Source organism: Callospermophilus lateralis, chromosome 18, assembly GCF_048772815.1.
Source record: "Callospermophilus lateralis isolate mCalLat2 chromosome 18, mCalLat2.hap1, whole genome shotgun sequence".
NCBI classification, from domain to species: domain Eukaryota; kingdom Metazoa; phylum Chordata; class Mammalia; order Rodentia; family Sciuridae; genus Callospermophilus; species Callospermophilus lateralis.
The window spans coordinates 50,301,697-50,329,686 of NC_135322.1; the positions used below are offsets into that span (position 1 = coordinate 50,301,697).

General features: G+C 52.6%; 1 protein-coding gene across 1 annotated transcript; it reads right to left on the minus strand.

The window, feature by feature from the left end:
* Nucleotides 1-27,990, minus strand: Smpd3 (sphingomyelin phosphodiesterase 3). Its single transcript, XM_076838455.2, has 9 exons — nt 27,922-27,990; nt 25,530-25,583; nt 10,316-11,837; nt 5,608-5,683; nt 5,349-5,504; nt 2,639-2,728; nt 2,369-2,432; nt 361-523; nt 1-112 (listed from the first exon to the last, which is right to left on the minus strand). The coding sequence occupies exons 3-9, from the start codon at nt 11,630-11,632 to the stop codon at nt 11-13; spliced, it is 1,968 nt and encodes a 655-aa protein (XP_076694570.2). The 5' UTR covers nt 11,633-11,837; nt 25,530-25,583; nt 27,922-27,990; the 3' UTR covers nt 1-10.

Consider the following 27,990-nt stretch of genomic DNA (forward strand, 5'->3'; position numbering starts at 1 on the left):
GTTAGCTGGTCTACGCCTCCTCCTCCCCTGCAGACACCATCAGCCGCATGGCCACCGGAAGGTGGTCCGTCAGGCCAGACAGTTGAGTGATAAAACTGAATTCTTCCACTTCCTGAGTTGGGGGGAGGGAGAGAGGAAGCATTCTGATTAGTCCCAAAGGACATCCTGCAAATGAGGGGCCTGGGGGCAGAAGATGACAACCTCGGGGTCCCGAATGTGGCCTCCAGGCTGGGGTTGTGCAAATGGGGCCTAACGGTCTGAGGGAATCACAGCTCTCATTTTAAAAGAGCATGGACTGGGGGTGGGGTCCGAAGAGAGCCTCAGTGCTGTGGAGGGCTGCGGGGCCTGTACCCAACTCACGGCCTTCCAGTCGGGGCACAGGCCCTCCTCGGCATGCAGCATGTAGTCGATGCGACGTCCATTGCCCTTTAGCAGGTCCTTCCGCCCCTTCTGACCAGACCCGGGACTCTTGCTAGTGGGGAAAGCCAGGTACTCCCTGCGGCCTTCCTCGCTCTCCAGGACCCTGTTGATGGACAGGAATCAAGGTGAGGTCCTCACACCTCCTCCTCCCCTGCAGACACCATCTTTGGTCTCTTTCCAAAGTGAGAGAGGAGTAGGTCAGACCAAACTTCTGGCTCAAGTTCTGTCTTCTCTGTCGCTCCACAAAAGACACAGGCTGCAGGGAAGCCAAGGCAGAGCCTGTTGAGTTTCTGGCTGAGTGGGGCACTCTGGGATCTGTCACAGGCTGTCCTGTGTCCATCTCAAGTTGGCCAGTCCTTGCTGTCCCATCTGAACTCAGATGTTGATCTCGGTACTCTCCTGGCTGTAGTCAGGTTGGGCCCCTACTTGCTCTCCAGAGGTTCTTCTGCTCCAAGTCAATACAGACTCCTTTGGGGAATGTGGTCTTTGCCACAAGCTTCAGGGACCTGTCTTTCCTGGAAGCCTCTGTTCCTCCTACCCCATGACTATTTCAGGTGGCAGGAGGCTAAGGGAGCCAGGAGAGTACCAGGCCCCATCAGAAGACTCAACTTATATTGATCTGTCTCTAAGCAACAGTGCTATCCAGATTATGTCCCCAAACCCATGAGCCTCAATTTCCTCCTCTGTGAAGCAAGAATGGTTGCTGTGAATCCGAGATGCTTGGGGAAGCTCACTGCGTGCTTAAGGGAGGACAGGCAAGTGGGGTGGGACCCACTTGGTTCTGGGTCTTCTGATCCCTTCCTGGCATCTTTGCCCTAGAGAGCAGGGTGCCCGGCTCCTTCCTTACAGCCTTTCTCCTGGAGCCTGAGCATCCCTGGACAAGTGGCTTAGTATCACTCTGGGACTTCCTGTTGCAGAAGGCAGGCTCAGGTCAGGGACCGGAGTAGGAGACACTGCTCAGGCTGCCAGATGGTTAATGCCTGGACACACTGAAATGGTGCCTGGAAATGTTGGGCCAGCTAATGGGTTTCTACCAGGTTTTTATCAGCCTTAAGATAAATACACTAATGACATTCAGAACATTGTTTCGGCTCACAGATACAATCCATTACTGTCCTTTGCCTTTGATAATTAATTCCAGCATCAATGATCTGAGAGTTACTGATAGTCATTTTTTAATCATCATCTCATAAAAAGATAATTTTCTCAGCATAGGATGATGTTTCAAATTTAGTCTATAATCTAATTAATTGGCTCAAATTAGCTGCTAGGAGCCACCGCCATGGCTCTGTGCAGTCTCGGGCTGTGAATTATAAATCAGTTCTGCTGTTGGCCTCTCCGACGTCTCCTTTATGAAAGCTTCACTGGGTTCAAAAATGAAGCTTGGCTGGGATGTGACTGTGTCTACTTGGAGGGTGACTGACTTGTGTTCTCTGCTCATGTTTTCATTTGCCTAATTCATGCTACAAACTGCTAGTTCCCTTCCTCAGACACCTTACCTAGCTGCTCTGCTATAGGGGTAGGCCTATGGCCAGGCCCTGGAAAGTGCTGGTTCCTTTTCCCATACCAGCAGGGCCCCAAGGCAGGCTGGGCCTGGGGCAGAATGAGTCCTTAAAACAGGAGGCCAGACTCTGGCTGCCAGTTTAGGAAACATCCCCTAGAGACCTCAGAGACTTCACCCAGCTCTGAGCTTCTCAGCAAGGCTACTCCTGGGGTGTCAGGGCCTGAGGGCAGCAATAGGCTTCCAGTTTCTAGCTGAGACCCTGAGGCTGTCAACAGCAGAGGGGCAGGTTCTCACAGAAGGAAACCCCTCACTGGCCTGAGCCAAGGTGGCTCTCCCGGCTCCTGCCAGCCTCATCTCCCCACCACCTAAGTCGGGACCTCAGGGTCTCATAGACCTGGGAGGTGACTGGGATGGGGTCCCACCAGTAGCAGCATGGGTACTTACTTTTGCAGATTGTCAGGGGTGCACACATCCTCATCGTAGAGGCCATTTGTGTCCAGCAAGGTACCTGGAGACAATTCAAGAGTGGCCACTGGTCAGTGCAGGCAGGGTCCAGTCAGCCCCAATGGGCTGGCCTCTGTGGGTTGCAGCAAACAGGGTGCGCAGGACCTGTCCCCAGCAGGGGGGCCTTGTGGCGGGGTCCTGGTGATCTTTCCTTAGGAAACCTGTGGGGACCCCAGCACCCAGCCAGCTCTGACCCCCAGCCCAGCTCACCAATGGCCCACGGCTTCTCCTCCCCAGGCCCCAGGCGGCAGGGGTCCTTGTAGCGTGTAAACAGGGAGTGCTGCTGCTCCAGCTTGTCATCTGTGCGGAGAGGAACAGGGAGGAAATGCTGTGGGGTTATCACCTGTTCTGGGGGGCCTGCTCTTCTTGGTTCCTGTCACTGATTCCTACCAGATGCTGCCAGGTCGCTGTCCTTTAGGTAACCACCTTTTGTCACTGGTTTTCTGTGTCCTTGAGAACCACCTCATCCCCCACCCCTTAACACTCACCTTAGACTTCAAGTTCCCTGTCTGAGGTCAGAGGTCATTGTCCCTCTTAGGCTCCAGGAGACAGTGACCTCAAGACCTTCCCAGATCCTACTGCCAAGTCTTGTGGGGGGCTGGCTAATGCTGCCCCTGCCAGGACTCCTGGCCTCTTCTTTTTTTTTTTTTAATATTTATTTATTTTTTAGTTTTTGGCGGACACAACATCTTTGTTTGTATGTGGTGCTGAGGATCGAACCCGGGCCGCACGCATGCCAGGCGAGCGCGCTACCACTTGAGCCACATCCCCAGCCTGACTCCTGGCCTCTTCACAGATCTGAGTGCCTGGCCCTGAGGGAGGAGTGGACTCCACAGGTTCAGAAAGAGAGGGACTTGCCTGGGGTTCCCATTTGACCTGCCAACTCATAGCGCCAGAAAGGCCTTTCAGCAACCCCTGGGAGGGAAGACCACTGAGTGGGGTCTGGCTAGGTGGGATTCACCCCTCCAAGAAGGCCTGTTGTTGAACCCAGAGACACCACTGAGCTACATCTACAGAGCCCTTTTTATTTTTTATTTTGAGACAGGTTCTCACTAAGTTGCTGAACTTGTTATCCTTCTGCCTTGCTGGGATTGCAGGCGGGAGCTTTTTGATAGTGGAGATTGAACTCAGGGGGGCACTGAACCACATCCCCAACCATTTTTTTATACTTTATTTAGAGACAGGGTCTCACTGAGTTGTTTAGGACCTTGCTAAGTTGCTGAGGCTGGCTTTGAACTCATGATCCTCCTGTCTCAGCCTCCTTACAGGCATGTGCCACTGCACCCAACTTGAAAGCCTCTTCTTTTGTGTACTGGGTCTCCACTGTGACTCAGGAAGACCTCAGGAGCACTCCAGTTTGGAGTTGGCTACAAGCATGTGACTAAGACAGGGGACCACAGGGACTGGGTGCTGGGGCAGAAGCTGCTGTACTGGGGATGACAGCCCCACTGCCCCACAAAGCACCCGTGGAAGATGATTCCTTTCAGCAGGCTGGCTGTGTTTTATGGTGGGGACCCCATTCTCCCTGCTCAACCTGGAGCTCCCACTGTCATCAAAAGCTGCCTCCTTGGCCTGAAGAGATTTAAACAGCTACCATCTGCTGTCCCCAACTGAGGGCACCACCCTGTGCTCCCAGTGAGACCTTTGGGTTTCCTGTCTCACTGAGGACCAGGCTGGAGCTCAGACCCCATATAATCACACCCCTTCCTCAATTTGCTTTGGGAGCTGTGCCTGGTTCCGGGGTGACAGTCAGTAAGGGTTCCAGGCCGAGGGAGGCTTAGAGCTGCCCAAATCTCTTGTTGGTCCTTATAAAATTAAAAAAAAAAAAAAAAAAAAAAAAAAAAAACTACATATTTTTTGGTTGTACTGGGGATTGAACCCAGGAGCACTCTACCACTGAGCCACAGTCTGTTTTTTAAATTTTTTATTTTGAGATAGTTCTAAGTTGCTGAAGGTCTTGCTAAGTTGCTGAGGCTGGCCTTGAACTTTCCATCCTCCTACCTCAGGATCCCAGGTTGCTGGGATTATAGGCATGTGCTACCATGGCTGGCAAGATTAATTTTTTGTTTAAATCAATTATTTAGAATTTCACAGTTGATGAACTTGGAATCTTTTAGTTTAAAAGTTTAATGCATGATGCCCACTATTCAAATTCCAGGTCAACCACTTACTGGCTATGTGACCTTGAGCTAGTTATTTAACTTCTCTGAGTCCTAGCTTCCTTTTCTACACCAGGTGGAGAAATACAGCACCTTCCTCTTAGGGTTGTTAAGAACCTTAAATGAAATGGCAGTTAGAGCTGAGCCTGGTGGCTCATGCCTGTAATCCCAGTAACTCAGGAGGCTGAAGCAGGAGGATCGTAAGTTCAAGGCCAGCCTCGGCAACTTACTAAGAAACTTTACTAAGAAACCTAGTGAGATCCTAAGCAATTTAGAGAGATCCTGTTTCAAAATAAAAAATAAAAAGGACTGGAGATGTAGCTCAGTGGTAGAGTGCTCCTGGGCTCGATTCCACAAAAAAGAGAGGGAGTGATGCGAGTGAGGGGGGAGGTGAGAAATGGAAACTAGAATCCCGCCTGGTTCAAAGTAAGTGCTGAATGTATGCTCTCATATTATTCACTAACTCTCCCTGAGTCCGAGTTTCAGAGGCCTTGAGCCTCCCTTGTCACAGGTTTGTTTTTAGGGCATTGCTTTTTCTCCTGCCAGCAGCCTCTGAGCTTTCGAGGTAGAGCGTGGGTTTCCTGTTCTAGGATTTCTTGGGGGCAGAGACATCATAGTCTTGCTAAATTTCCTGCCCACGCTCTCAGGAGGAGCAGGAAGTTCTCTGAGCTGCCTAACTCAAGTCTTTCTAGCTGTGACTGAAGCCCACACTCTGTGCTGCCCAGAGCAGCAAACCCAACTGGCTGGGGAGGGGGCCTCACCAGAGGAACAGTTGTCAAAGTTCAAATCTCCGCAGATGACGTCAAACGCCACCAGCTCCTCCGGGTTGGCTGCGCTGGACGAGGAGGTAGATTTTCGGAAATCAGCCAGCCAGTCCTGAAGCAGGTCCAGCTGCTCACACCGGATGGCACTGTCCTCTGCAGGGCAGACAGACATCGGATGATGAAGCTTATGCGGGGGGGCCCCAGCTAGGCCCCAGGCACCAATCCCACCCCCAGAAAACCATGGCCTGCAACCTACCTGGTGGGGCATGCAGGTGTGTGCAGGCGATGTACCCGACGATTCTTTGGTCCTGAGGTGTGCTTCCCACCTGCACCTAGGGGCCAGGGGAGGGAGGTGGGAGGGCAAGGTATCAGTGCACACCCACCAGTTATCATTGCTTAGGGTACAAAGGAACCCTCTTGGTCAAATCCTCTGGAGCCCTGTTTTGTACCAGGCTCCTGGTACTCTGGGGTTTGGGTAAGGCCATGACATGTCCTGCTCCTAGGAACTTAAGGCCAGGTGTGGGAGAAAGATGCATAAAGAAAACATCCACCCACTGCCCATGAGGATCTATGTAAGGCTTTATAGGGGCAAATACAGAATACACAGACAGGTTTCTCCCCAGTCCCTGCCATCTCCTGGTGGCCAGAGTACACACCGACATGACCCTCAGTTCCTGTCCACTACATACATGTGGTGGCTCTGCCTCCCTCCCTCAGCCACATGCCAGACCTGATCCCATCTTTGTGCTTCTTCCCTCTGAACCTCAGGCCAGACACCCCTCCAGGCAGACCCAGCCTCAAAGCCTGCCCCACCCTCCACTCTCAGGGGCCATAGACCCTGCCACCCTCCCACAGTCCTCACTCTCTACCCCTGTGGCTGCATGGCAAGATGCTTCATCTGCTTTATAGGCCATGGTTCCCTGAGGTCCCTCGGTCTTGGATGAGAGCTCTGGCCTGTGTGTCCATGGCTCTGAGTCAGTTCTGGCCTGTGTTCCTGGGCTCTGGGCCCAAGATCCTGGGCTGCTCCTTCCTGCACAGTGGCCTCTTCATGCCTTCACACTTCCACTTCACTTGGACCTCTGTCCTGGCCTCCTTGCTCACCTCCTTTATCAAGGACACAGCAAGTCTAAATGGGCTGGGGCAGAGGAGGCCACTCCGTCCACCCCTGCCCAATCTACACATGACTCTGGCAGGCTGTCTCCAAGTGTTGGCTTAATAAAACTGTATATCATAAAGATGACTCAAAATGGTCCCACCCCAGGTGGTAACCCTCAGCATAAGATGGGTCCCTGTGGTTGGGGCCAGCATGGGTTTGCCACAGAGATGCTTCCCACCCCAAGTCTGGAGGCTCTTCAAGACCCTCTGAACATGCTACACCTGATGGAGGTCACTAGGGAAGAGTCCTTTGCCCAGATACTCCCCAAGGACTGGCGTGGGTACCTGTCCCTGGAGGCCTCTTTTGATCCTCATCTTTCCAGCCACCTGCTCCAGGGGCCCAGTTGGCGTCTGTCTCTCCTTTCACCACTGAAGCTGGGTTGGTATCTTCTCCCCCATCTAGACTTTCTCATCAGCAAACCACCCTACCTTTCTCCAGCTCCTCACCCATCTCCCAGGCTGATGTCCATCTTCCCTTCTCTGGCACCCATAGGATGAGTGTCTGGCTATTTGAAAATGGGCTCGACAGCTGTGTAAAACGTGGCTGTTTCTAAACTCTCGTGCTCGCCCTTCATTTCTTGCCCATACACCAGATCCAAACCCCACAGCATCCCCTGCCCCGAGAATGACTCTAAAGTCACGTGTCCTCGATGCCTCCTCTTACAAAAGCACAGTGCGTTGTTAAACCACAGTGCTCCAACAGGGCACAGGATGGCACTGTCACCCCCACATTCCTCGGGGAACACTCTGTGAGCACTTAGCACTTCTCACCCCAGCTGCAAGGTTGACACTGAATGTCTGCTCTTCTTATAGATGGACACACTGAGGCCCAGAGAAATTAAGCCATGGGTCAGGAGGCTCAGATGGGGAGGTGGGTGTGGATAAGACCTGGTGGCCCAGACACTGCTCTTCACTGCTTTCTGAGCCTCTGGTACCTCTGCCCACTTCTTTCTAGCCACCTATTGTTGGTCTTAATGTGCCAGCCTCTCCTTTGCTCAGCACTTAGTGACACTTGACCTGTGCTGAGTCCTATGTAGGGACAGGGCACATGGGCAGAAAGGCATCTGACTCTGTCCTGTTGCCCTGAACCTGCCCAGAGGGAAGACACCAGCGCAACAGCAGGGCCACAACCGCCTGTCACACACCCTGCCTCTTTTCCTCTTAATCGGAGTGTGATCTTGCCAGGACCCACTTTATTATTTGCTGGGACTTATTGATTCCTGGCTCGTGTCCTCGGGAGCCACAGAGTCTTGTGTTTCTCTTGCAAAAACAAACAATCACACCGAGAGTCTGTGCCTTTTAGTCCTGGTGGGCAAAGACTGTCAACAGAAAAGGTGCCCAGAATTGGGCTCTGTCATACTGAGACAAGAGGAATTCCCTTCCCTTCCTTCACAGGAATCTGCATTTTCCTAAAAGATCTGAAGTTCCAGAGTAAATTATGTGTGCAGGCCTGGAGGAGGGAAGTGACAGAGGAAGGGAACGTTGTCAGCACCCTTCCTGTGTCCCTACCCCTCCTTCCTATCCCTTGCATGTGCCAGGCACAAGCTCCACTCTCCAGGACAATGTCTGAGCCCTCAAGGCCACAACACAGCTGGGCACAGAGCTGAAGAGCACATGAAGGGAAGAGCCTGCTTGTGCCAGGCGTAGAGGCCCCTGGGGGAGTGGACAGAGCACAGGCTGCGAGGAGAGACCCAGCGAAAAGGTGGACCTTCCCGAGGCAGTGGAACATGGAGAGGGGCGTCAGCTCTGGCAAGGGAGGAGGAGGCCCAGCTCCAGGAACTAGGCCAGACAGCTACAACCACACTGGGCCAACACAGGAATGGAGCCTGGGCCAAGGTGGTAGGGTTGGAGACATAGGGTGGTGCCAGGGATGTTGGAAAGTAAAATGAAGAGCCCGGAACAGTCAGGGTGGGCCCAAGGAGTGGCCCAAATGGCTTTTGGATAGTGGAACTAGGAGAGGGCAGCTCAGGGCAGATGCTGAGTTTGGTCCAGGGATGAATGGGATGTGTCCTGGAGGCAGTCAGATGCGGGGCTGGGTCTCCAGAGGAACATTTGGGCTGAGACAAAGCTGAGGGTCATCAGCAAGGGCAGAAATGGAAGCCATGGAGTCACATTCCCTAGGGAAGGTACAGGTTTGGCTGGGGTTGTCCCAGCCCGCAACCTGGGCTGTCAGCAGCTGTGCAAAACGTGGCAGGCTCATGCTGCCAGATCTGCCGTGGTGTCAAGAGAAGTTGCAACCTGGGTTTTATGTAAAATATCTTGATTTTTAAATATTTGTCAATTTTAAAAAAAAGCTTTAATGACATGGACCAAATTAAACATATTTGTAGACCAGTTTGAGAGCCAGGAGGTAGAGAGAGACAAAAAGAACATTCAGCACAGAGCCACAAAGGAGGGGCTGTCCCAAGGAGACATTGTTGACCTTGGTGGGATCAGTGGTCTGGGTACCAGACAAAGAGGGAAGTGAGGGGATATGTGGGTTGGCCTGCACAGAAGTGGATGGTGGTGGAGAAGTGTCTCTGGCCTCAGAACCATCAGTAATAGGGCAGGGTGAGAGGGCACACCCTTTTACCCTGAGTCTGACAATATATACCCTTCTTCCCCAGAAAGTCACTCTAGTTTCTGAGACAAAAATATACCCACAGAACAGAACACCAACGAACCATATGCCAGAATGGGAAGGCTGGATCTACTTGCCAAAGGAGTTTTCAGCATCTTTGACTGTGAATGAAGAGCCAGAGCCCCGACTCTGTCCTGGTGGAGCCACACAAGAGACATTGAGCATCTGGAGGGGAGCCAGGGCCCTAAGGTGCCTGCCTGGCCCCATCAGACTCTGTGGAGACATCCGCCCTCACTCCTGCAGGTGACAGTTCACACACCAGCATTTTCCTGGACAGGCTGAGTGCAATGGTATTGAGATGGGAACTAAAAGTAAGGGGACCCCACCTGCTCTGGGCCTCTGAGCCGTGCCCCTTCCTGCTGAGGATAGATTTCTCACCTTAAAGGAGAGAACCAACACCCACAGCAGCTGCTGCCTCTGTCGGGGGCAGAAAGCCCTGTTCTACATCAGCTGGCCAAGTGATGCTTCAGAAAACTCTGGAAGCATCAAGAGTGACTTTTGGATAGAGAACAAAAAGTCAAAATTCTGTGCATCTCAGGCTCAGTGGAAGATAATGTGTAATGACCAAATTACCATGGTCTGAAAACTCCGATTGCATCCAAATTAGCAGAAATAATTATGATTCACTTTAATTAGTGACTATGGAAGCAAAGCCATGGGCTGGTGGGCAGAGAGCCTGGCCTGGCAGCTGCTGACAGCCAGGAGGGAGGGCTATTCGAGCCAGTGAGGCTGATGGCCTTGGTGAGCTGGGTGTGGTCATGCCTGCACCCTTCATTTGCACTCGTCCTCCTGCGAATGGAGCCGGGGCCTGTTTTCTCCTCTTCCTCCCCCATCGCTGCCATCATCACCATGGCTGTCACCACATGATCTACAGAGCGGCTCTGAATCCTTCCCAGGCCTCACCTCGATGGTTCACTCCCAGGCTGCCCCCATTTTACAGACAGGGAAATGGTGGCTCAGAGATCTGATGAATTGACCCAGATGACCCAGAGAGTTTTGCCTGGATTTTGTCCCTATGTTTGTATTTCTCTTGTCACTGCACTGGTGACAAGGTTCAGTCCCATGAAAGATCTTGTCTGCCTCCCCTTCAGCCCCCAGAAGAGATGGGGGGAGGATGCCCAGCAGCCCACCTCCCCACGTGGCTCGGGCATGGCTGGCATGTGGCCCTCAGGTTGGCCAAGCCTCCTACCTTGAGAAACAGAGCTCCCTTAGAGGCCAGGGCATCGAAGCTGCGCCCGTTGGGGTAACAGTGATAGGCCACGTCCATGACTGGGTAGCGGCTGGCAAAGAGGAGGCCGCTGTTGAGACACTTGAAGCTGCAGCAGCCACGGCAGCCGTAGACCCCGACGTCATACAGGATGTACTCAAAGTAGCCATGCAGCTGCTCTTTCAACTTGGCGGCTGCCCGCTTGTCAAACACCTCCTGCAGGCACAGGAAGTCCAGGTTGGCGGGGAAGAAGGCCGAGACCTCATGGTCAAAGGCCTCGTCTGGGTGCCGCCTCCTGCGGGCAGCTTTCTTCACCACCGAAGCCTTGTACAGGAGCTTGCTGTTGGCACCCGGCTCCCCGGCGCCACCGCCATCCGGCCCAGCTCGAGCCTTCACCAGGGACTCCCTGGAGGCCGAGGGGCTGCCCAGGCTCCCTGAATCCCCATCCCGCTGATTGTGGTTGGGTGTCTGGCCCCTTGGGCCTCCACCAGCCCCATTCCTGGCTTGGCTCCCAGTGGCAGGGTCATCGCCTTCAGGTGGCCGGCCCGCCTCCTCGCCACCAATGCGCACAATGCAGGCGTCCTCAAGGTTGCCATCAGCTGGGTCCCCAGGGGCCGGGCCATTGGCAGCCTCGTCACCCGGGTGACGCCCGCCATCACCCTTGTATTCCACAGAGGCTGTCCTCTTAATGCTCCCAGGAACAGCCCGGGCCCCGCCATCGCCGCCCTGTGGTGACACGAGGCTGCTGAAGCTGGCCGCGCTGATGGAGGTGTTGGTGGGGGAATCAATGTAGATTTTGATCTGGGGCCGGGCCGCCCCATTGCGGATTCTCTGCCCTATCTCTTTGGCCCGCGCTTGGGTGTTGAAAAGGTTGTTGAGCCTGGCGAGCGAGTCGGGGAGGAGGCAGAGGTTGGCGGTGGCGAAGCAGAAGCTTTTGCCAGCCCCTGTGCCCTTCCATTCACCAAGCAGGGCTGCCCCGCCAGCCGGGCTCTTGTCTTCCAGCCGTGAGTAGGTGTAGGGCCGGCGGGCAGACTGCAGGGGGGACCAGAAGAGAAACCCGAGAAAGGCGAAGGGCAGAGCGGCCACCAGGAGGGCCAGGTAGACAGGCGTGAAGAGGGCGGTGCAGAGCAGCTGCAGGCAACACGGGTCGTCTGCCCGCTGGCGCTTCTCGTAGGTGGTGGGTATGAAGGAGGCCGCCAGCCGGTCCACCAGCCAGTAACATGGGAAGATGAGGGCCCAGGACACGGCGTGCAGGGCGGACAGACAGCTATTGGGAAAGGGGGTCGTGTACAAAACCATCGCAGCTCACTGGGCACCACGGCCGGCCCAACTACATGGTGTCCGTGGCAGCTGCAGCACTTTCCTGGGCAGGGGTGGGCACGTTGGGGGCAGCTGGAGGAGGGGTCACCTCCTTGAGAGATTCGACTCTAGATGGCGAGTGCTGGCCGGCAGGTCATGGATCACCTCCGTGGGCCATGCTGGGTCATCGGGACCTACGCAGAACCTGCAGAGACAGTGAGGAGGCTTTTATTGAACTTTAAGGAGCAGGACTGTTCTGGTGGAAGGACCAGGCTGGAGCCAGCAGGCTCCTAGGGTAATTTGGGGGTCAGGAGACCCAACTCACTCAGTTTGTCTACCTGTGTTTTGTCTTCCTGGAGTAAACAGCTTGGGCCTGAGTCCCTAACTGTCTGGATCTTATGACCTAATTGCTTGAACAATGGCCCCAGTTTTCAGATGGCACAGGTTTGTGGGTGCCAAGGGGATATGCTGGAGATCCTAGAGGATGCCTGATTGACACTGGCAGGAGCAGCATAAGTCCTTCCGAAGCCAGAGGTATTTTTAAATGGGTGGGAGGTGACCCTGGGTTAGAGAAGCTGCAAATATCATGTGTTACTGAATTCAATTAGGTCAGGACACAGGGCAGTGTGGCTGGCAGGGCCTGAGAGGACAGTGGCCCACCACAAACAACCCCACTCTGGCTGTGGCCCTGCCTGGGGGTTGTTTATTTTGAGACAAGGTCTCATTAACTTGCTCCAGCCTCCTTAAGTTGCTGAGGCTGGCATTGAACTTGCAATCCTTCTGCCTCAGCCTCCTGAGCCACTGAGACCCAGCCATAGGCTCCACTCCCTCTGGACCCCAGAAGGAACCCTTCAGCCCCCACCAGCATGGATCCTGGTATAGCCTATGCCTTATCAACTGCCAGAATGACAGTTACCCAGTTACAGGGACCCTACTGTCCCTGGGATTTTTGGAGAAGTTCCCTAGGATGTGTGGGTCTGGCCCAAGCTTTGGTTGTTCTCTTTCTGATTCTTCAAAATGCAACCCCAGAAAAGGCCTCAGCCACCTGAATATGTCCACCCTGGGTCCAGGTCCCAGACTGTACAAGAGCCACGGTGGGTCTCAGAGCAGGCCCAAGATTCCACCCAGGAGAGGTGACAGGCATGTTTGTTATGCAGAGTCTGCATCAATAAAGACAGGAGTCTGCATGATTAAGAAGCCTCTGTGGGCCCAGGGTGTTCCTTCTGAAGGGAACTTGAGTGAGCGTGATCCAGATCAGCCAGGTGATAGTGCTTACTGTCCCCACCCAGCTTCTGCCCCAGTACTCTGGTGGGTCTGAGTCCACAGTTCACCCTCTCCTCCTCCTGAATCCTTGGTCACCCACGTCAGGGACCTGAGTATCATCTGGACTCCACCCTATCTCACTTCCCATGTCCCATCTGTCCCTTCTGGAATCCCTGCATGGATCCAGGACTGTGTCACATTTCACTGACTTCATCAGCCTATACCCCACACACAACGGCTGGAGGGACATCTCCTCAGCCATCTCCAGGCCTGCCCATCTCTGGAACCCCGGTGCCCTCTGGTGCTTGAATCTCCCTCCCTCTGCCCTTTGCCTCAATTACCCTCTCAGCTTAGAAATCACCTTCCCTAAGTTATCTTGCCCAGGTGACTTAGGTACCTCCACTGGGGGCTCCTGTTCCCCTCAAGAGTGGCTCAGTCTCTGCAGTTCTGTGTCACAAATGCTTTGGGACATGTCCACCTCCCCAGCAGACCAGAAGTTTCTGGAAAGAAGGGGCTGACAAGGGCCCAGGAGCCCCAGGCTGGCACAGGCAAGTGCTCCAGAGATGAGGTGAGTGAGTGGGGGTTGATTCTCGATGCTTCTGGCCAGAGGGGAGGCAGTCATTTTCCTGACAGCCCCATGGTATGAGGGGGTTGTCTATGTGGCATGTCATTGGCCCAAGCATACCCACAAGGCCACCAACCCCAGGGCTGTGGTGCAGTGCAGATATCTAAAGATGAACCTAAGCTGGTGGCTCTGTCTGGTTCTGAAGAACACATTCACAAGGGTTTTACATTCTTCAGGGGGAAATCAGTGTGAAGGAACGCTGGAAGCTCACAGTGCGGGTGAGTCCACACAGACCACAGTGTAGAGCCAGCTCTGCAATGGGCCTCAGTAAAATCTGGGACCTGAGCTTGGGGTTCAGTGCTCAGAAGGGCTGGTGGGTGTCCAGAATCTTCCCACACCTGCCATCTGGCTTGGGAAACTCCAGTACGACTCATTCATTCTTTAATGTCCTAGTAATTCATGGCTGTGAGAGGGGTAGGCTCAGCCAATCAGCAGCCCTGGCCATAGTGGGAACCGTGGAAGAAGACTTGGAGCAGCCTACCTGGACCTTTGTCTCTGCTGCATCCATGGGGTCAGAAGCAGAACCTTTGGGTTCTATTCCTGTGGGAGCAACAGCGGGTGGGATGGGATCTCCTAAGGCTCTTCAGATACCAGTGATCCCTGCATCTGCCACCAAGATCCTAGGGGAGGGCCCAGGCCATACTCTTGGAGCCACCTGGGCATCACACCAAAGTCTAGGGGTACACCCACTCCTGAGTCACCTTCTGTTTTTCCTTTTCATTTCTTTCTTTTTTTCTTTTGTTCCAGAGATTGAACCCAGGGGCTCTTAACCACTGAGCTACATCCCCAGCCCTTTTTATTTTGAGACAAGCTCTCATTAAGTTGCTCCAGGCCTCCCTAAGTTGCTGAGGCTGGCTTTGAACTTGCAATCCTCCTGCCTCAGCCTCCTGAGCCACTGAGATTATAGGCATGCACCGCCGTGCCCAGCTTTCTCTCCTCATTTCTGGCTTGAAGTCACCAGTCAACACCATCCTCATCTGAGCTCCTGGCTCACCTGGGCACTGTCCTCCTGTCCCAGTGTGCCAAATCATATTCTCCCTCTCCCTTTGATGGCCCCATTGTCTTGAGGAATAAAGTCCAATCTTCCAATCTCTGCCCCTGCACCCACCTGACCCTCCCGGCTGCCCTCCCAGGTCCTTCATAGCCACCCTGAGTCCACCACACAGGCCTCCTCACTGGCCTCCCTCCTCCTTCCTGCCCAATACTGCACACCAACAGGAGTGACCAGGCCTGTGCTCCTGCCTGAAACTCCCTGCCCCTCTCCTGTCCTCCTCTGCACTCTTTGGGATCAGCTGATGTGCCTCCTCCTCAGGGGGGTCTTCCTTGACCCTATCCAAGGATGCCTGTAACCCTCAACCACTCCCCACACTGCTGCCATTCTGCCAGGAGCCAGAACTACTTACTACGTGGGATTTTTTTCTGTGCTGTGAGCTCCATCAGGACCCATGTCTGTGGCTGGGGCCTGGCAGTAGCCTCCATGTTCAGGGAGGGAAAGAACAGTTGCAGAAATGACTGACGGAGGGATGAGTGCACCCTGCTCAAGGGGCAGATGTGGTAGCTGGGGCTGTCCACCTGGGGGCTCAGTCACCCTGCACCAGGGGTCAGGCTTCACCCATAAGCAGCAGCATGGACCGCGGGGCGGGCTGAGCCCTGGCTGTGATGACACTTTTGTGGAAAGGATCCGGGAGGAAGGAGTCTGCCCTCAAAGCAGCCCAGGCCTGTGTCCCACATGGTGGCCAGAGCTCTGTTATGGTCAGAGGTGGATGCAGCTTCACTTCATCAAAGAGTTCCTGAGGGGAATTTCTCAAACCTTCCATCTTGTCATGTGGCTTGTCCCCAGTACTGGCTGATGGGGCTGGGGTCTGCTATTTGCTGGGGGTGAGGGGAGAGACTCCCTCTCAGCTGCTCTGTGTCCCTCTCATTCCTGCTGTGACCCCAGATACCCTTCTGGGCAAGTTCTCCCAGCCCTGCCTGCATAGGCAGGGGGTGGCCAGAGCTGATCTTCCTGTCTCTCCTGGATTGGTCATGGGCATGTTTATGGTCCCCATTTAGGTGTGGGTGGGATCTGGTGGGCAGTGGGGCCCATCCTTTAAGAGGATGGCCACCTTGAATCTCCTGACCCTCCCTGCTGCCATCCCAGGTGCTTCACAGCTACCCCGAGGGCACCACAAAGGCCCCCGAACTGGCCTCCCTCCTGTGGTGCCCTGGACAGGAGGAGCCCACCTAAATGCTGCCTACCAGCCCTGTCCTGTGCAGGGCCCTGAATCTACACACAGAAGCTGCTACTGCAGGAGAGGCAGAGGGGACTGCCACGGATGAGCTGGCTTTTAAAGCTCTGTGGTTAATTATTTCGTCTCGGGGAAATGAAAGGAGGGTAAACAAACAACACACATTAATTAGTCTGATCTACACTTTCCCCACAAAAGAGGCATGCTACAGTTAAACACAAGAGGCGCAACTTCTAACTTGAGTCCTCAGAGGAGTGGCCATGGCAGGATGTGGCTTCCCCTGGCTGGTGCAGGACACAGGCAGGTCCTAACTGCATCCACGTGTCTCCTTTCTCTTGCCTGCTGCTTTGCAGCACTGGGCTGTGGTGGGTGGGCCAGGCCGAGGCTCTGTCTCTGGGTGAGGTGCTCCTTCCTCTCCTTCATGACCCAATTCTCTCTTCCTGGTCCTAGGGCTGGCAGTTTCACCAAGAGAAGTCACCATGGGCTCTAATGGTGCTGGAGACCCCTCGAAGTCCACATGTGCTGAGCTTCTGCGGTTCAACCTCTCGGACCCGATTGCTCTTTTAGGGTTCCTTTTGACAAATCCAACAGTCATCCCTGGATTTGTCCCCATTGCAAATCCTGGTGTGTGGCTTCTAGGGTTACCAGAAACCACACACCCTGTTCCACCACCATGTCTCCAGAGCCAAGCTGGAGTCCTGGATACCTTCACATCCTAAGGGATGCTGGCAGGCTCCATGGTTACTCTTGGGCCTGGGAGCAGGGTATGGCAGGACTCATGGAAGTTGACTTCTCTGTTCTAGAAATGGAGACTAGATTCACTCCTCTCCCTGGGCTTTGCTGCTCAGTGCGCAGGAGTGGCTGACCTGAATGAAATCCTGGCACTGGTCATGACATGGGGGCTGCAGCACCTACCTCTCAGGGCCACCACGAGGACTAGAAGAAGTCAATTGGTGCTGTGGTCAGCCCTGCTTCCTTCCCTTACCCCTCTCCTCCTGAGGATAGTCCTCATGTGCTCTGTTTTCTCCCTCCACCCCATGCTCTCTGCACTGTTCTGGGGACTAGCTTGAACCCAACCATGGGACTTTTATTTTTTTGGTGTTGGAGACTGAACCAGGAGCACTTAAATACTGAGCTACATCCCTGCCTTTTTTATTTTTTATTTTGAGAAAGGGTCTCACTAAGTTGCTTAGGGCCTTGCTAAATTGCTGAGGCTGGCTTTGAACTTGTGATCCTCCTGTCTCAGCCTCTCAAATCTCTGGGATCACAGGAGTGTTCCACCATGCCCAGTCCACCCATGGGACCTTTAGGACACTGTCCCAAAATGTCTTCAGGCCTCAGAGATGCCATCTACATTGTTTGGGCCAAAGCCAAAGGCTTCACTAACTTGCCTTCTCTCTGCAAGGAGGACTGGACTAGGCTGTGGAGCCAGGACAGGCTCCATGATTCACAGGTTGATCCAGGTATGATGGGAACTTTCCTAGGGATATTGGGAGCCCAGACAATCCTAAGTCCATCTGGGAGAAGAAGAAGGGACAAATCCAGGAGGTCAAAGCCTGTTATTTTTTTTTTTTCATTATTTCTGTGTTGGCATAGGGCACTGAGAGCAAGCAACTCCAAGATGTGGCTGCTCCTGCCAGTTAGTCTGTCAACACTGACACATCTGATTGTTAACCTATAACCTGGGAAGGGGCGGGCGGGCTCTTCAGAGGCCTGACCTAAGCCAAGACCCCTCACCCTAGACACCAGTGTAAGGACAAAGAGGCCAGCTGGTCTGCCCTCACCAGGGGAGGGCATCCTCAGGAATGGTCCTGCCTAAGCAGGCCATGGTGAGCAAGACTCCTGCCATTGGATATCAGATTACTTGGGACCCAGGACTGCCATCTCACTCCTCAGATCCCTGAGAGGCAGACCTGGGAGGCATTCTGGTGACACAGGCCCTGTCTGCATAGCAGCTCTAAGGTTCCTGGGTAGAAGTTGAATTTAAACTTGAATTTCTTTTGCAGTGGGAAAGTGAGCAAGCCAGACCAGTTCTACTGGTCAAGGCAAACCCTGGTCCCTCTGTGGAGGCTCATGCCATCTTTGAGGTATTCCTGAGCTTCAGGAAACTTCTGGAAAGTTGATTTGAGGGCTAGGCTAGGACTTGTCCCTCCTTCACCTCCCTTTCTTTTGGCCCCCTGCCTGCTGAACCTCTCTTCCCAGCAGCAGGGCCATGAGTCCTCGAGCAAAGGGATCTCCTCTGAGTCCTCTTTGTGTCCATAGGCTCATGTCTAAACAGGGGCTGAGCCAAGCCCCAGGTTTTTGCAGGAAAGGCCCAGTGGCTGCTCCAATCCAATTACCCGAATGTGCCTGCATCCGCCAGCAGCACTGAGATGGAGCCAGCCCATTCTGCCTAGATGCCTGCCGTGGAGGAGTTGGCATGGCAACGTGAGCTCTGAGCTGCTGAAACTTGGAGTCAGCTTGTCACTGTGAGGACAGAAAGACTGAAGAGAGATGGATGCCTTTCCAAATGGGGAGGGGGGTGGACAAATCCAGACTAATCACTGAAAGCCAAACCCCAGACAGAATAGTCTGGTGTCCAGCATAAATACATGGGCTGTAGCAGTGACTCCCACAGACTCAGGTGCACCAGGTAAATGCCTTTTCATTTTTCTAGATCAAAAGCCCCCACCACTCGGCTTATGCTTCCCTGCTTTTCTCTACTTCTCTGACTGTGGCAGACGTACTGCTCTGCTCCACTTTGGTGAGGGTTGGGGGTTAGTGAGCCAGGCCTGGCCAAACAGCACCATAGCCTTCTGACCCCAAGCTGGACAGTCACACAGCCAAGTAGGACCCTCTAAGATCTTCCTGGAATTCTAGCCAGACCCTCTGGAAAGAAGCTTATATTTTCTCTGAGATGAAAGTACTAAGCTGAGAGCTTGAGGCTCTGGGGCCTTCCTTGAAAGTGAGTCCAATTCAGAGGAAAACAGACCTTAGGGCTAAGAGGAGAGAAGCCAAGTTCTGTTGACATATTTGAGCTCAAATCTCTCTGTGCCTGAAGCCATACAACCTGCAGACATTCTAATTAATGAGTCAGCAAATTTCCCTTTCTTTGCTTTCTTTTTTGTCACTTTGAGTTGGGTTTCTGTCAGTTGCCACCAAAGGGATCTTGTTTCATATGTATTCTAAAGCAATCCTTTTCAGCCCCTTCCCTGTGCACCTCCTGTCTCCTCTGGGCTGCCCATGGAGCCACCCTCCTGAGCCCTGAGGCTCTACAGGACCTGTGTCCCTCATAGCATCAGGTATGCATGATCAGGTCTTCCTGCTGGATATTGGGCAATATCCTTATGTGTTAAGCATGGATATAACATCTCAGGCTAGGTGGAGACAAGCTCGTGCAAGGAGGTGGAACAAAGACTTAGACTCTTTGCTTTTGCTTACAAATGTCGGATGGGTAGCTAAAAACAGGATCAAAGACTTGGCCTCCATTTGCATCTGGGGCCTTCCTTGAAAGTGGAAGGAGGGACAAGTCCTAGCCTAGCCCTCTCTTTCGCTTTGAGTCACTCTTGGATTCCAGGAACAAGGTCTGATCATCATTGAAGCCACCCCCTCATCAACAGCAACTTTCTTATGGGGGACAAGACCCCTCCTAGCCAATCCTGACATAAAGATGGACAGATAAAACCTGATCAAGATTCCCCTGCTTGGCCACTGGGGAAAACCGCCAGATTTGCAAACCCCAACCTTTGCCCTCATTCCCCTTCCCATAAAACCTCAAAGTCATTGTTAGTCCCTTGAAGACAGGACTAAGGATGTGGATCTTCTTGTCTTCCCAGTGTAGCTACACAGATTAAAGTTCCTTTCATGCTTTTCATCATTTCCTTTTTTGTTTAGTTTCTGGGGCAAGCAGCTGGACCCTATTTGTTGGATCCCCAGAGTCAGGCTTCTGGCCTAGAACTCTGATAACAGAGGCAGACACTCGGTGCAGCAGAATACCTGTCTTGTCTCTATCATGACTGCTATTACTGCTACCGCGGGGGATTCCCTTGCTGCAAAGGCACTCAGGAGGGCTGGAGGTGTCGCTCAGTGGCTTAGCATTCACAAAGTCCTGGGCTCAACCCTCAGTACACACACACACACACACACACACACCAAAAAGAAAAAAAACCCAAACCAACCAAACCAAACCACAAAATCTTTGTGATATAGCTAGAGTCTTCAAAGTTTTCTCATATGTCTGTTCAGTCTAATAAAGAAGCACTCTCCTCTCTCAGGTGAAGGCCAAGACAGTGTGGGAGGCGTCAGGGCCTGTCTCCTGGCAGGACCTGATCAGAGCTGTCTGTTGTGGGCTGCCTGTGTGAGCCCAAGTTACAGGCCTCTGCAGAAGCCAGGTGCAGGCAAAGGGGCCATAAAATTTTCAAAAAGAAACTTTCCACGGGAGCTATTAATGCATCATGTGGTTTCTGAGAATAGGAACAGGCTGAGAGCAGCTCTGGGATGCTCTTTCCACCAGCCAACCTCTTCATTTCTATGTAAGAACGCAGAGAGCCCAGATGAGGCTGATCATGCATGATTGTAAAGCAAATATCAAGCCAGGTTGGTGGAGCATGAGCAAGGGTACCCAAGCCAATCTGATGTTTAAAACAGCAGGACCCCAGGGCCAGGCCCTCCTGCTGCATGGCACAGACGTTGCCCTGAACACAGGAGCTCCATCACAGTGTGTATTGAAGATCGGCCTGCCCTACTCTCTTCTGTCTACCACCTCAGATCCATCTATTGGTGACCACAAAGGACACCACTAAGGAGAACGTTGGGGGGCAGCTGACACCTAAATCTATGCTCAGGTCAGCCCAAGCCACACCTTCCTTTGTTCTTATGGACCTTTCTGTTGCAGATCTGTCTGCTGGGACAGAAATCACAGGGCTCCTGCGAGTCCTATGTCCTCATAGCCAGGACAGTAGAGGAGGCTGGGATGAAGGCTTCCTCCATGATGAAGATGAGGTCTTGGATCTCTACCCTTCTCCATATGGGGCATTGATGGGCAGAGCTGGAGCAGGCTCCATGTAGATAATAGCTGAGCATCTATCTGGGCCTGGGCCTCTGAGCTCAAGTGTCCTATCCTGCCTGGGTGCTGGGGTCCGTGCCTGAGCTGGACATCACCAATGGCCACATGCCAGAGCATCCTGGAATCCACTAGCAAGTCACATAATGGGCCTTAAGGGAGCTCTGTAAGGTCCTCTATGTGACAGTGGTTGTCCAATCAGCTGGCTCCCAGCATGCGCCTAGCTGGTCAGTGCCATCTCTACTACAGGGATGGAGAACAGAGGAGACTCACTTCTTTCAGGCCCTGCAGTTGGGGCTTCTGTCTCAGTGAAGTCCCTGCTTCCCTGACTCAATTGCTGATGTCAATGGTTCATGAGATGAACAAGGCTCAGAACATACTTTAAAAGGAATGACAACATGCTTTCTATGGGAGGAGAATCTTAAACACAAATCCTTGCAAATGCTAGGATCCATGTTCAGATGCATTTCAAGCACAGAGCTTCCTGCTGGAATGGGTCAGCTGCCTGGGCAGTGGGGAGGTATTTCAAGGAGAACACAGAGGAGACAACAAACCTTCCCCAAACAGAAGATATTTACAAAAATTCCTCTGAAGGGAATCATTTCACATTCAGCCTGAAGTTTTCTATTCAAAGAACATTTAACAAACTGAGTCCTAGAGGAGAATTTGTGCAGAGATTAAAAAGCAAATGAGTGAGAATGAGTAAATAAAACCAGGCACCAATGTGTCACCAACTCTCTTGACAACCCTGGGAAGCTGGGCCTGAAGGCCTGGCTTCCTGGACTGAGGCTAGGTCTCACTCCTCACTGTGGGTTGAAGTCCTAGACTGGGCACTTTTGGAGACTCCTAACCCCAAGCTGTACTCAGGGCCTCCCTCTGCACATGGCACAATGGGAGCGGTAGGTTCCAACTGAACCCTGTTTCACTGACAGGGGATGCTCTAGTCTGGCTGGAGAAAGGCTGCTGGCTTGGGGAGTGCTCTGACCAGCTTGTCCCACTGTCCAGTGCATCCAGAATATAAACTGGGAGGGATTTGAGAGCTGCTGGAGTCTGTTGCCCAGGGAAGTGGGACTTACAGCTTTACATGATTAAGACTGTGAATCGGTCATTTGTCAAATACCAATGAGGAGATTATGAGGGTTTGGAGCCCCTCAAGTTCCTTTTAAGTACTGCCACCAAACTTCTCTCTCTCCACACCAGGGGTCTTCTGGGGCTCTGGATTCCAACTCATTCCTGTCCCTGGAGGTGGCAACCCTGTCTCCAACTGCTCTTGGCTATCAAATCTTGCACTTCTGAGAGGGGAGGTTCCCACTTGGCTCTGCTTGTGGCAGCTGTGGGTATCCAGATTGCTAGTGCAGACAGTGACACATCTCCACTCAGGAGTGACTACTTAAAAAGATAGATAAGCATGCTCGGCCTGGGTAAAACCTGAGTAGACTTTCCTCTTTGTCCACCTCTCCCTCCAATCTAGGCCAGGGCTTTTGCCTTGATTCCTCTGGCCCTTGTGACAGCTGGATACAGCAGGTACAAAGTAGGATTGTACTTTCTAGACAGCTTATAGGGACAGAGTTCTTAATAGCAGATATGAGACCTTCTGGAGGTCTCTCCCTCTGCCACATTGACCTGCAGTGGTTTTTGTTTGTTTTTGGTACCGGGGATGGAATCCAGGTGCACTCCACCACTGAGCCACATTCCCTGTCCTTTTTGTGTTTTATTTTGAGATAGGCTGGCCTCAAACTTGAAATCTTCCTCTCTCAGCCTCCCTAGTTGCTGGGATTATAGGCATGCACCACTGCGCCCAGCCTGTATTTAAGATGGGGGCTGCTACATCAGCAGAGGCCCAGGGTGAGAAGACATGGAATCGGGCCCCTGCTTACTCTCATGTGGTGGAAGCAAGAGGAAGATCTTTGCTTATAACCACAGCATAACTCATCCTGTCCTGACCAATGAAGGGGGGCTTCTGGTTTGCTGTATAATCAGTCCAAGACTTGATGCCAAAAACAAGTCTTTTGACTGACAACCTTCCGTTTCCAGGAATACAACCAGATCCACCCTCCAGACCCCACTTTCTCCATCTTCATTCTGATGACAATAATGATGTTCCTCCTCCCTGAATTCAGGTCAGGCAGGGGGCTCACCTCCTCAGTATTAGGACAAAAATGTTCATTCCTGCTTTATGTCTGGGGACCAGGAGGCATTAGGGCCGTTGGACCTTAATCTTTTAATTTAGTGGAAACTGCTTTTTCTCAAAGAAAGACAGCTACTTAGGTGACACCTATAGAAGGCAAACCCACAGAAATAGAGAAGCAAACCCATTGGAAAAATTTCCCTAAGTGTGGAGTTGGTCACAGGGGCTGAGCAGGGCCTACAGGAGATGGGCAGGAGGTCCTCTGAGGACACTGAGATGAAGCCAACAGCCTGTGCTCTATGTTGGAAAAAAGAGGTGGGACATGATCAGACACCACCAGGCCCACTGGCTGATGGGAGCACTCAGGGCTGGTGTGGGGCAGGGCTAGGGCGGCAGTTGTTAAAAAGGGAGGCTGGGGTCTCCTAGAAAGTCAGATGTGACTTCAGGGGGTTTACTGCTAGGGCTGAAGAGTTTCTGGCAACAGAAACTTTGTCTTCTTGGTGTGTATATTGAGGGTGCAAGTGTCCTCCAGAGGGTATGGGGACAGGAAGGAGATGGGTGTTGGGTAAGGCAAGCAAAGGAGAGGCAGGTCATGTGGAAGGACAGAGAGGGAGCAGAGTGGGCACCAGGCAAGACTCAGGAAGTCCTACCTGCCAGAACCACACCCTCAATGACAAGAGTGACCACCAGATCTCTGCCTGCAGGTGAGGAGGCACAGGGGAGGAATAGCTGTGGAGCAGGGGCCTGAGAGGAGGACCCAACTCACTCATTCACAGTTGGTTTGTTTAACTTCAAGATGGCCTATGTGGACAGCACACAGGGTTCAGGGGCCACAGCAATGGTGTCTTCATCAAACACCAGCTAGCTCTCACCAAGGGCCCGAGGGAAAACTATAGCCCCTTTGGCCTGCCGCAAACAGACCATTTCTGTCTTGGGCACTGGTTGTTTCTGTGAAGGCCATTGCACAAGTTTGCAGTTTGTACATCAGAAAGGTGGCCAGCCCCTGTTACATACATCTGACACCTTCAGATCTATCAAGCTAGAAATAGGACTAAGAGACAGGAGGCTCAAGCCCTGTTGACAATCTATCCCTCCAAGCAAAAGGAGCAGGGACTTGCGTGTTGCCCTGTGGCTTGTCTCTGCAGGACCAGGGACCTGACTACATGGCATTTTGGGGGTGGAAGGAGGTGCTCATCCACCTACCTCAACCTCCATTTCTGCCAGAAAGTGAGGGGTCTGTTTTTCTAACTCTGAGGCCAGACAAGGAATAACTACCTACCACAGGCCCTCAATATTTAGGTAAGAGGAACCCTGCCACCTGACTGACAAGTGGTAGACCTGTGCCCTGTTGACTTCGCAGCCAGAATGGCTTCAGCAAGCCCACTCATCTGAGGTTACCTGCAGCCACTCGGGACCTCACACTCATTTTCCCCCTCCCTTCCTCTCTTTTTCCCTGCTCAGGTAGGACAGAGTAAGAACTAGTCCTTGGCAAAGATGTGACAGATTGGAAAAAAACATTAGAAAGGCAGAAATGATGGATCCACCTCTAGGAGCCATCTGAGTAGATATACAGCACACACTTCAAAGAATGTGCTCCTCACACTGGGGGTGTATTGACACTGCAAAGCCACCCCAGATGGGTATGGTTGGCACCACTGTACACATAAAGAACCTGATTCTCAGAGACATAAATTCCTGAGAGATACAACCAGATCATCTGTCTCCAATTTCCCCTGTTTCTCTACCTTTCCCACCGAGACTAGACATAAATGATATGCAAACGTATTCAAAATATATAAATGAGCACCTTCCAGCAACCCTCCCCCATTTCCAGGACAAGTTTTGGGGAAAGGTAACATAGACTCCTAACCTATCCTCCACTCTTTCTGTTGCTACTGGAGATTGAAACTAGAGGTGTTTTGCCACTGAACTACATCCTCATTTATTTTTAATTTTGAGACAGGCTCTAAATTGAGAGGCTGACCTTGAACTTGCAATCTCCATGCCTCAGCCTTCTGAGTTGCTGGGATTATATGTATGTACCATCGCCCCTGGGAAGTATCTACTTTTGTTTCTGGAGAATGCTCAATAGTTTTGAATTGTTTTTTGGGGGATGGATTCAAGAGAATTAGTAAACTTTAAAACTTCTGATACATATTGCCAAACTGCTTTCTACCAAGGTTGTGCTAAGTTACTGATTGTTTAAGAATAGCTGTTTCACAATACTCTTCCCAACTCTAGCATCAAAAATTTCTGTTATCTCTTTCTGATAGTTTATTGGGCAATGATGTCTGGTTACAACTTCCAGGATACATAATCCGAATCTCTTCACTCAGTCCTAATCTTAGGAACTGAGGGAGTTGGCATTGTCTTTGCAGATGTGGGAGTGCAGACACACCCCCTTCTTGCAGACACCACACTTCACAGGTGGGCAGGCTTGACCCACATGGCTCCAGAGCTGTGGATTTCAAAATTTTGACCAAGCTGCACATCTTTTCTTAAACGATTTCACATAGCACCTCTTTATATCAAAACATTAACAAGGAGATCATGAGGGGAGGCCTAGATTGACCTGGCCGGCCCTGGGAGATTCCAGAAGCCCTCAGTCTTACCTGAGGAGGGGCCGCTTGGACGTTGTGGTCTTTCCTTCTGAAGTCAGTCAGGACCTGAAAGGAGATGAACAGTTCAGAGAGGTGACCGGAACAATCTCCGGAACTCAACCAACAGCCACCGAGCAGCCCCGAACAGGTGAGCCAGGTACAAAGACCGAGGAGCTCCACCTGCGCAGGAGGCTCAGCCACACCCTCTCTGTCGCCAGGGTGAGGGTGTGGACCGGCTGTCCCCGCAGACCAAGTGCAGCCGGAGGGGGTTGGTGCGGAGGTTTGTGTGATAGACGGGGAGTAGGGGGCTGTCAGGATGGAAGAGCCCTCCACGTGGACCAGCAGAGGGCAGTGGAGGGGGGCGTAGGGAAGAGGCAGCCTCTGGGTTTGATCTGATAGGTGAAGCCGGAACAATCAGAGCGCTCCCCAGGAGCTTTGTGTAATCAATCTCTGCCTCTCAAAGATACCGGGGCGGGCGGGGGGTGGGGGAGCTGAACCCAGGCCGGGGAAGGACGGTGGCCACCGGGACGGGGGTGGGTTGGGGGAGGAGCTGGCGACTGGAGCAAGAACCAGATAAGGGGAAGGATAGACCGGCCAGCTGAGGGAAGTTTCAGCAGGGACACTTTGTGAACCCAGCGGGGTCTTCGGAGGTGACGGTTGGAAGGGCACTCGTGTGAGCAGAGGCCTTTGGACACGATGCCACAAGATCCCCAATCCCTTCCGCTGACCCAACACAGGGATCCTGGCATTACGCCGCAGGGACCTTGCCCTCGACACGTGGGCCCCAGTCCCTGCAGAAGGCCCCGCCCCCGCCCTCAGCTCCGCCTCCGGCCTCAGGTGCTGGTCCCGCCCCCCTGATCTGCGGCCAGTGCGGTTTTGCGACCCCGCCCCCTAACCTCTGGGGCTGTCTGGGCTCTGTAGTCCCGCCTTCCAACTCCAGACCTCAAATCTTTAGCTCGGGTCCGCCTCTGGGCTCAGTTTCGACTTTCAAGTTCAGCTCTATTCAGCTCTGTCCTAGCGCTACCGGTGCTGCTCTCCTTGTGCCCTCCACTTCTCAAGCCTGTTCCACTGCCCTGCCCAAAGCCCTCTTACCGCCCACTCATCCCAGAAAGGCTACCACACTTCTCAGGGTCCTTCCAGATCATCCTGGGTCCTTCATGCAAAATTATTTTGTAAGTCACCCAAATGAGGTGTTTCAAAAGAATCCAAAATCTGTATCCCAATTCACTCTGTTTCCTAATCAAAGATATTGCAGAAGCAGTGGCAGGAGTGTCTCCTTCACCACATAGTTGGCTCCCTTCTGATTAGGAATCCTCAATGAAAAGGTTTGTGTTTCCAGAATAGTAGCTGAAGGTCCTGGGCAAGTGGCTAAACCTCTGAGTCTCCAGTATCCCCTCCCGTGGAACATTGGATGACCATGGCCAGCAAGCATCAACTGAAATTGAGACTTGGTGTTCCCAGATCAGAATGGGAAGAAGGAAGCCAGAGTCTATAGTTCCATAGCTACTCAAAGTGACCTGAATTTCCTCAGGGGCCCTAATTTCCATGTGGCTATCTGGCTTTTCCTCTCTGAGTTAAATACAAGACAGTCACTCCTCACCCACCCCATAGCCCAGAGAGTCCAGTCTGCCTAGAGTCACTTGGTGTTTTGCTGTCTTGACTTCCACAGGCGGCCCCATTTCCTGCCCCTGAGATGCCTGGCTCCTCAACTCTATAGACAGATGACCCGCATGCATTTCTGTCCCTCACTCTCTTGCTGGGCTGATCTGACTCTAGATTACAGGCCAGCAAGTCTTTGGAGTGGATATAAAGGAGGCAGTCCCCGCTGAGCTGCTGGGGCGGTCGGTCAGCCTCCACTACCCTCTCTCCAAGTGTGGAGGGGCTCACTCCTCATTTCTCAATAAGAAATTTGTCAGGCAGAATCTTTAGCCTCTCACAATTTTCTAACTGTCCCCCACTAGCTACACAACTCCCACCCTTCTGCCAAATTCTCCTGAAAATTTTCCTGTATGTATTTTTGAAATGATATTAAATGACAGGAAACTGACTACTTAGGGAGGGGTTCCTGAAGGGAAATGGAATCTCCACAACCTTGACGTTATAGGCCCTTTCCTTTTCTGGGGGAGGGGGAAGAAAAGACAGAAAGAAAGAAAAGAAAGAAAAGGAAAACTATGTCAGATCATTGATATTCTGAGCCAGACCTTGTTTTGAAATATGCTGTCTCCATCCTTTCAACAAACTACAGCCTTTCTCCCTCTTTTAAAATAAGATCACATCAAGTCAAGGATTAGAAATGGGAAAAATCCAATCAGAGCTTCCCTCTGCCAGCTACACATCTCAGTATACTCCCAGCCGAGGAGAATCAACTCTGCCACAACCCTGCTCAGCATCATTCAGAACGCACCGGTAGGAAATGGTGAAACAGAAGGACCTTTCATCCCCTGGTGAGCCCAGCCTGCAGCGCTGCTCTCTG